The following is a 9,896-nucleotide window of genomic DNA, read 5'->3' on the forward strand; positions in this document are numbered from 1 at the left end:
TCCCCACTCCCCCCAGTCCCTGGTAACGTCTATTAGACTTTCCATCTGTATGAATTTGCCTATTCTAGTATCTCATATAGGTGGAATCATATAATATTTGTCTTTCTGTGTCTGGATTATGTCAATTAGTACTATGTTTTCAAGGTCCATCCATGTTGTAGCATGTATCAAAATTCCATTCCTCTTCATGGCTGAATAATATTCCATCATATGAATAGACCAATTTTGTGCATCTGTTCATTCTAGATGGACATTTGGGTTGTTTCCACCTTTTGGTTATTGTGAATAATGCTGCCATGAACATTGGTATACAAATATCTATTTGTGTTACTGCCTTCAGTTCTTTTAGATATATACCTAGAGGTGAAATTGCTGGGCTTTTGAAATTTTAAGACCACAGATAAACTGTGTATCTCTTTATGTTCTGTGTATATATGTATCTGTGTTTTACACATAAAAAGAGTAAGATTTCTTAACCACCTTCCCAGAACCAATTTTTACCTCTTTGAGCAGGAGTGATATCACCCTCACTGACATGGCAAGCTCTAAGGTAGAGATCCCCAGGCTTCCTGCCTCAATGAGGTAAATATGTAGGTAATAGATATGTAGACAAACTGCTTAACAAAAATTGAAGCCATGAATTACCAGGAAGATGACGCCAAACACATAAGTATAAAAAATAATCTTTGTTCCCCACGCAATAATGTTATTTGTATTTTCATTAGTCTTCAACGTTGACAAGAGCTGATAAAGTGATGAACCCAAGAATGTTTTGGAAAATTGCTCTTAGAAATTGTGTCAGGACCAACCAATCAAGCAAATATTCTAACTAAACTTCTGAAAACAGTGGAGATTAATGATTTTGTATTCCCGCTGAACCTAAAATGTCTCCTAAACACAAATAGAATAATTACAAGCAAGTATTTTTTTATTTAAATTCAATTAGCCAACATATAATACATCATTAGCTTCTGATGTAGAGTTCAATGATTCATCAGTTGCGTATAACGCCCAGTACTCACCACATCACGTGTCCTCCTTGATGCCCATCACCCAGTTACCCCATCCCCCATCCACTTCCCCTTCACAGTCCTCAGTTTGTTTCCCAGAGTCAAGAGTCCCTCATGGTTTGTCTCCCTCTCTGATTTCTTCCCATTCAGTTTTCCCTCCCTTCCCCTATGATCCTCTGCACTATTTCTTATGTTCCATATATGAGTGAAACCACATGATAATTGTCTTTCTCTGATTGACATATTTTGCTCAGCATAATGCCCTCCAGTTCCATTCACATCAATGTAAATAGTGGGTATTCATCCTTTCTGATGGCTGAGTAATATTCCATTGTATATGTGAAATAGGAAAAAAAAAAGAAAGAAAGAAAAAGAAAAGAAACAAATACAGGATCCAAAGATCCAGGCATGGGAAACCAGGTGTCAGTGAGGTTACAGGATGGCTCCGTCTGCAGGTACCCCCTGCGGTCCACACTGTGTACACTGCAGAGCACACACTGTTATCCATTTGGAAGGCAGTATGGCAAGATGCCTGGCACATACTCACCTAGATTTAATTCCAGTGTGCTTGCCTGATGCTGTATTGTTTCCATATGTAAGGAAGAAATTAAGATTGTATAACAGTATTGAGAAAAATAACAGTTTCAAATACCTGACCAGAACCCATCAAGTGTCAGGAAAAACAAGGAGAAGCCAAAGAACTGCCAGATCAGAAGAGACTAAGGAGATGTGACCACCAGGTACCCTGTTGGATCATGAACCAGAAAAAGCACATTTATAAGGAAATGGGAATTCTTTTTTTTTTAATAATAATTTTTTATTACATTATGTAAACGGGAATTCTGAGTAAAGCCTGCAGTCCAGTTAGTAGTGTTGTACCAGTGTTAATGGCTTCACCTTACTGATTGTACTGTGATTATTGAAGATGTTAACATTCAGGGATGTTGAGGTGAAGGGCTTACTGGAACTCTGTACCACATTTGCAACTCTTTTGTGAGTCTAAAATTATTTTAGAATAAAAAGTAAAAGAAAACAGGGGCGCTCGGGTGGATCAGTCAGTTAAGTGTCGGACTCTTGATTTCCACTCGGGTCATGATCATAGTGTAGTGAGATTGAGCCCCGCATGAGGCTCTGTGCAGTCTGCTTAAGAGTCTCTCCCTCTGCCCCTCCCCCCTGTGCACGTGCATGCACTCTCTCTCTCTCTCTCTCTCAAATAAATAAATAAATAAATCATAAAGAAAGTAAAGAAAGTAAACAAACAACAACAACGTTTCTGGTAGCTCCTGAGTGTCAGAAGCAAACTTGTGACTGGCATTGCTGAAGAACGGTTGGGGGGCCGGGGGTGGGGAGTCTATATTTGCAATAGCAGGAGCTTTGAAATCTGACATGAGAGGAACTCCTGTCTTTGTCTCTTTTCCAATTCTATTGCAGGGTGTGTTGGGTGCATCATGTAACTGGGATGTGGGTGTACCCTTTCCTGGAACACTTTGGCCCAGGAGCCAGAATCATCTTCTTTGGGTCTACAACCATCTTAATGAACTTTTTGTACCTGCTGGGAGAAGTCCTGAACAGTTATATCTGGGATACACAGAGAAGTAAGTATTGTTTAGGGGAGCATAAAACTGGAGAATTGCTGTCTAAAAGAGTGTGTGCAGACACTGAAGGAAAATTCCATCATAGCACAGGATCACTTAGGAAGAGTTTCATTTTTATGACTACACAGTGTTAATTTAAGAGCTCCTGGCAGTTACCTGAAAGGTTTATAACTCACTTTGTCTTATTAGCTAGTAAAACATCCAAATCTAAGGGAAAAGAAGCATGTCTATAAAATTTTATAGGGAGAAATGTAGTGTTAACAACAACAAAAAATTTAGGAAGTTCACTCTGATCAGCAAAATACTGCCTTAGCTAAAGGGACCACCCCCATAAATAGATAAATTATTAAATGTAACCAAACAGTCCCATTAAAAGCCACCCAGACCTCCACTTCTTACATCATCCTTTGTGTGAGCTCAGTAGCTTCAGAGAGGCCTCCCCACTTTTCTGCTAGAACTCCAAGCCGCACAGAATGCCTGTGGCCACTGTGATTCACCAGTGAATGTCATATTCAAGGACTGAAGGTGGCAAAGAGACCTGGACAATAAAGGGTAATACTTGATTGCTGCCAAACTCTCTTAACCTATGATTTGATTTCTCTTTTGTTTCCATTTATGGCAGAGCCTCCATCTTGGCAAAGCACGTAATCTTACCCAAGCTGTGCACACCCTATCCAAAGTGTATGTCAGATAGCAGAAAAATGGGAAGGTGGAAAAAGCAACAGCACAGTATGTAGCCATTTGAGCCCTGCATGAAAGTATATCCAAAGGCAAGATGGTCCGGGAATTTTAGAGAGCTCTGGGCATTGCCAATATAATCACAACATTCTAGACGTCACCCATAAATGATCTCTGTTCCACAAACATGGAACACCCTACTTTGTGCCAAACACTGTGCCAGGATCTTGATCTAATTAGACAAATAAAACACAGTCATTGCACGGTTACTGGATTGGACTTTTTTGTGTGTGGATCTTCTAAGATTGTGTGTGTCAAGGTGTTGGCCCATGGTAAATGGCCCAGAGGAATTTGAGGATTTCTTTTCTCAGCAGCTGGCTTGACTTTAATAAGCAGTCTATTAGAAAAAGTCTCAAAATTTTTTCTTCAGTTCAGGCCACCAGAAAATTGGGAAACCAGAAATTAATCTTTTAATAATTCTTTCTCTGTTCAATGGGAATAGCGATCTTTATTAGTTAACTCATTATTTAGCTAACTTACAAAAATATTTTAAGAGCAAAATGCAAACTTTTCTCAGCTCCTTGGGGAAAAGGCCATATTTAAATTTAGGCTAATATGTTTAATATATGTTATTCAAGAAGTTTTTATGACTCTTTCCCCTTGATTAGCTGGATTCCAATGGTCATTTGGCCATTGCTCTCCTACTTCTACGAGAAGATGGCCTGAAAACCAAGAAGAAAAATCCAGTGTAGATTGGTAGGATACTGCTTTTTAGCAGCTTTTAGTGAAAAGTTGAAATGAATACTGAAACTAAGGGTTTTTTAAATGATCTGCTCAACTTAATTTGTGCCATTCTCTTATGTAAGTTTGACTAACATTTCATAACTCATTTTAGGTATGGAGATTAATTTTATCTACATGGGACCATCTAGTTAATTCCACTGAAGCAGATGTTTCATGTCAAGTAGGCACATTTTGCTTTTCATTTATGAGAAGGATTTCAAACTGATGGCCTCCTCCAAATTTGACCTGCCAAATGTTTTGTTAGACCAACATAGTGGGATTTTTGTTTTTAAAACAACACTTAAAAATTGGGAGACTACACATACAAGCCAGATTCATCAGCTTATCAAATAGTTTAAGATCTGGCAACACCAAGCTCACTGTTCTCTTCTGGTAACAATGTATTAGAACTGAGGATCAGTTGCCCCCTTGAGATGGCTCCCTAAGTGTTCCTAGTTCTCACTTGGCCACTTTTCTCCATCACCTTAGCTGCCTGCTTCTGTAGATAGTTAAAATTGAAACTGCTGATTAAAAGCAGTATATGCTCTGTGTGTGTGTCTGTGTGAGTGTGTGTGCTGTGAATTGAATAAAATCAAGTACAGTATTCCGATCCTGCATACTTTTACTATACCCCAAACAAAATCCCCCAAGAAGCAGGGATACCACACTGAGCGCCCTTGCTTGTATCCGTAATGATTTTTAATGGCTTCACTTCCTCCACTTGGTTAGGTTATACTGACTTCAACTTTGAGATAAAATCACATTATTACAAAATCTTAGAATTGAAAAGGATATTAGAAACCATCCAAGCTGGCCCTTTCTTTTTACTAAGCAGCAGATGAGCCAGGAAATCCTAGGTAACCCACCAAAACAGGTGGTTGCAGAGCCAGTCTGGGTAATGTTCAATCCAGTGTCACTTCTAGTGAGCCATCAGTTTGTCACCATTGAAAAGCCAGGCACACGGGAGGTTAGAAACTTCACTAAGATCCATGGACCTAGTTTATAAGGTAACAAAATAGTCCAACCTGATATGAACTATGAACAAAAAGCCCTTAAAACAGGGTAAATTAATAGTTAGGCATTTGCTCTTTTTAAAGGAAAGTAACTCAAGGTTACTTTCAAGGGTTTTTGACTGTTGTATTGGTTTGCTAGGGCTGCTACAGTGAATTACCGAAGGCTGGGGGCTTAAACAATCAAAAGGCAATGTCTCCTGGTTCTGGAGGCCAGAAGACCAAGATTAAGGTATTGGCAGGATTGATTCCTTCTGAGGACCGTGAAGGAAGGATCTGTTCCAGGCCTCTCCCCTTGGCTTATAGATGGCTGTCTTCATGTTCACATGGCATTTGTCCCTATGTGTGAGGCTGTCTCCAAATATCCCCTTTTTATAAAAACAATAGTCATATTTGATTAGGGTCCAACCTGATAACTTCATTTTAACTTGGTAGAGACCCTATCTCTAAATACAATCACATTCTGAGGAGAGACACAGTTCCACCCATAACACTCTGCTTTCTGCCCCCAAAATTCATGTCTGTCATTCATGCAAAATACATCCCCAACAGCTCCAAAAGTTTTTCCAGCATCAACTCTTAGGTCCAAAATCTCATCTTAAATATCATCTAAATCAGGTGTCGTTAAGACTTGGGGTATGATTCATCTTGAAGCACAACTGCTTTCCATCTGTGAACCTGTGAAGCCATAGAGAAAGTTATCTGCTTCCAAAACACAATAGTGGGACAGGCATAGAATACACGTATCCTTTCCAAAAAGGAGAAATCACAGGGTTTGAAAAGTAAGCTGCAGTTCTCAACCAAGTCTGAAACATAGGACAAATTCTATTAGATTTAAAGGCTTGAGAATGATCCTCTTTGGCTGAATGCTCCATCCACAGGGCTCATCAGAAGGAGGGTGTGTCCCTGCCCCTGGGTGGTGGCCCCACCTTCTAGAGGAAGGTAGACCCTGAACCACCTTAGGAGTCATTCTTCCTTCATTTCATGCTGTCTCTGTTCCTTTCAGCCCAGGCTAGCAGTGTTTCTGCTGGTACAAAATTCTCAAAAAACCTTATTGGCTTCCCATGTAATTCACAGGGGCCCAAATCATCAGACAAGAAGGTCCCCTACAGATCATTCCTGGCTTCTGCTGAAATGGTTAATTGGATCCATGAATGACATGCCTAATCTCTTTAGCAAAGAGCTGTCCAGCCACACCCTTGGCGTCCCTCACATTCTGAGGTTCTGAGGTTAGGACTTCAATGTATGAATTTGGGGGCACAGTGGGGGGGTGCACACAATTCAACCTATAACTGCTGACATATTTCTGTATTTAGTCTAAGAATTTATTCCAATTCCAGTGTGTCTAACTGGGGTGACCAATCTTATTAAAGTTAAACTTTATACAACCAGAAATGAAAGTATCCAAAAGTGAAAGGTTGGGGTGAGGACAGGGAAAGCAAGCAAAAGAGAAAGGAGTTTGGAGCCAGGCCTATGTGATAGAAACCTCCTTGCCCAGCTGCCCATCCAGCTCATGTCCCACACAGGCCCACCCAGGCCTGCAATGTCCCAATGCTGCCCTCTGGTTGAGCCCTTCTCCCTGGGAATCACATGTGACAAACTCTCTCAGGGTCAATCAACTCTTCCTCTATGTTCCCAAAAGCACATCCTGCCTCAGCTTTGTGACAGGTTTCTTTCTGCTATTTGTGTGGAAATTATACCTCTGGTTCTTCCAAATATTATTTACAGCTGTCTAATTTTTTCCCTCTACCTCAAAGCTGCCAAACTAAAGTAGGTGGGGAGCCATTTTTCCTGTCTGGGTCAATGAACACCCCCAGTTCTCCACCCCCGCTTTTGAAGATTCCACTATTGCTGCCAAGTCAACCCATCTGCAGGAGAACACTTAGGAGGAAACAGACTTTAAAGAAAAGCAAGCAGTTATTAGTTCCTGAGAGATTCTCCACAGGAGAGCGAACACGGGACAAAGTTGGGACCCAAGTCATGTGTGCTGTTTGAACAGAGTCCCTGTTGTGTTTTTCTGCCTTTGCCTTGGTTACCAACAACTAAGGCATCTCCCGGCCTTCTCCCCCTCAACCCAATTTCTTCTCCCTTCAGATGTCTTTACTCCTCAATCTGAAGCTTTCCTTAATATGATTTCTGAGAAGTACTTTGCAAAAAGTGTTACAGATCTCTGCCAGTTCCTTAGTCATGAAAACCAAACCTGAAAGACTGTCTAAGGACACCTGTTCAGAGCATGTTACCCACATTCCACAAAACAGATACTGGGAGTTGGGAGCTGGGGTAAAGGGAGTCCTTCCTAATGTAAGCCCTATGATGGTGGCCCTCTGGGATTAGGCTTTAAATTTTTTTATATTGTGAAGTTCCATATTTTATTCTGCTTTCCCACTAGCATAGCCTTCTGAGGTTTTCCTTATGTTCATTGTTTATTAACTGATTCAATAAAGATCAATTGAGCTCCAACTATGAGTCGATACTGTGTTGGGTGCTAGGGATATTATCAGTTAAGGGCTCTGCCTTCAGAGAACTTATAACTTATAAAATAATACCAACAAAACTTGCAAAACAATATTGGGGTTCTTTTGTTTCAGCAAAAGTCTCTGAGAATTTTGTTTCAGAAGATGAGTATTTAGCAAGAAGCAAAAGAAAGAAGTAGTGGGGAGCATTTACCAGATTTAACTTTAATTCATGAGAATGACTTCAACATTTTCATCTCCAGGAAAATGAAACATCATTAATTAACTATTCACCACAGACAACAGGCAAAGCTCTTACTAGTCCAGTACATATGAGTCCCTCAGGAGGTAAAACATAGTTCTACCAGGACTGGGTTGAATAGAAGGAGAACTTGAGTTTAAGTACACAAATGTATGGATTGTTCTTATCCTTAATAAGCTCTCTCTGAGTTAAAAAAAAATTTTTTTTAACTTTTGAAAATCCAGAGTCCTTGCCTTGAGAAGAAACATGACTGAAATAAAAATAAATTAGGTCTGTTTGAGACTCATCAGCTGCACACCTCCTGTTGCTAGAAGCTGGTTACAAAGCGGTCTGGTTGGGGTTTCTGTGCAAACTCAATGAGTCAAGAACTAACTTGCACCCATCACTCCCAGGAGCCGTAAGGCCTGGGTGTGCCCTGATTTGGGGGGAAAGGGTGGGGACAGAGGTCACTGAGGAAGTTTCTGGAGAAAGTTGTAAAAGATTTTCCTTCTAAGCTAGGAGAAAAGGGATGAGTGCAGCAGAGTAGAAGGGGAAACGGGATAGGAGAGCGTTTTTTTGAGCAGCCTTGGCAAACCTGCTAACAGTTTAATCTGATGTTAAAATAAAGTACTTTGCCTGAATTTCTAGGTATGGAAGAAGAGAAAGAGAAACCTAAGTTGGAATGAGATCTAAGTCTAAATGAAAGAGCTGGATTGAGCCGCCATTGAAGACTGGTTACCCCCTGGGCATTGGCAGTGCAGGAGAGGAAGCATCCAAGAAAGCAGTGGAATTCACCTCTGCCTTCCTGCCCCAGGTGGGGGGAAGGGGGCACCTTTACAGAGAAACATATATAAGAATAGAATACACTTATATCCCAAATAACTTGCCCTCATTATGTTTTAAGGATTTCTTTCCAAATTCATTATTGATAATAACATCTTTTTTTTCCCTCTTCTAGTTCTTAAAACTAAAATTGGCCATTGGATTTTAATTTTTACAATTGTAATTCCATTTAACTGAGGAAAATAAAACTCTATTGTGTTTCTTGTTAAGAAATATGTGAAAGTCAAAGCAGCAGATGTAGAACACGGCATTCAAGTATTAAGTGCTGCAGGAGGCTGGGAAAATGAACCTGGGCCACAGGGCAAGTCTGAAGGAAATGTGATGGATTGTTCCCTATTGCAATAATGTCACAATTGCCTCAAACAGGCCATGTTAGTAATAATTACATCAATTTAGTTGAAACCCTGAGTGTATTTGGATCTCATGATTTAGTCTTACTAAACTTTTCCTATATGCAAACTGAAACTTTAATAAAGACCAAACAACCCCAATGTGATAACTGCATGGCATATTCAACATTGGTGTCTCCTTTCTTATTTTGTTAACACTGTTGAAAATGGGCTTACTGAACCTAGATCTTAATTATTTTCTGATTTTACGTATGTGTATCTTTTTGATAAATCTAAAAAGAATAATTTTTTTTAAAAAGCTAATTTACAAAATCTTTGACCATAATTACTTTTAAAGAAGACTAATGCAGAACATGTAGTAGAGAATACATAAAAATAAATCTTAAAAAAATGTAAGGATAAATTAATTAGTTAATTAATTAATAATTAAAAAAAGAAAAATGTAGGGAAAAAACTAATCAAAATAAAAGCAGAAATTAAGTAAGATAGCAGGAAAATAACAGTGGAATTGATACATAAGTAAATTGATTAATAAACACAGTATCTCATCTATACAAATAGCATTAAAATATGTAAATATGAGAGAAACAAATACTTGGCAATATAAACCTAGATGTGAAACAAATTATTTTAATTATAAAAATAAACTTTATAGCTCTATGGCAACCAATTCTTAGAACCCAACGAAATGCGCAATTTTCAAGTAAATGGATTCAATAAGAATTGGAAAGCTGTAATAGACTGATATTCATGGAGGACTTTTTTTTAATGTTCAAATAACTATCTCCAAAAAAGGAGTTGGGTCCAGAGTGTTTTATGAGCAAGTCTTTGAAAACGTTCAAGTAACAACTCTCATGTTATTTAAACTGTTCCAAGATTACAGAATGATGAAACACTTCCCAAATTACTTATCAAAGTTAATATAACCCTCAA

At 39.1% G+C, this 9,896-nt stretch overlaps 1 protein-coding gene across 6 annotated transcripts in view; it reads left to right on the top strand.

Annotated features, from left to right (window-relative positions):
- AIG1 (androgen induced 1) overlaps positions 1 to 9,112 on the top strand; it is a 243,070-nt gene extending 233,958 nt beyond the window's left edge. For 2 of the 6 annotated variants that reach the window (XM_002912631.4, XM_011220763.3), the window contains 2 exons: positions 2,442 to 2,605; positions 8,419 to 9,112. In XM_002912631.4, the coding sequence (XP_002912677.1) occupies positions 2,442 to 2,605; positions 8,419 to 8,456 (202 nt within the window). In that variant the 3' untranslated portion in view covers positions 8,457 to 9,112. Of the gene's footprint in view, positions 1 to 2,441; positions 2,606 to 3,227; positions 3,553 to 6,833; positions 7,920 to 8,418 lie in introns of those variants that run through there. The other 4 variants (XM_011220730.3, XM_011220745.3, XM_019796178.2 and 1 more) reach the window with 3 other exon arrangements.
- Positions 9,113 to 9,896: the final 784 nt, after the last annotated feature.

Source organism: Ailuropoda melanoleuca, chromosome 10 (genome assembly GCF_002007445.2).
Source record: "Ailuropoda melanoleuca isolate Jingjing chromosome 10, ASM200744v2, whole genome shotgun sequence".
Classification (NCBI taxonomy): domain Eukaryota; kingdom Metazoa; phylum Chordata; class Mammalia; order Carnivora; family Ursidae; genus Ailuropoda; species Ailuropoda melanoleuca.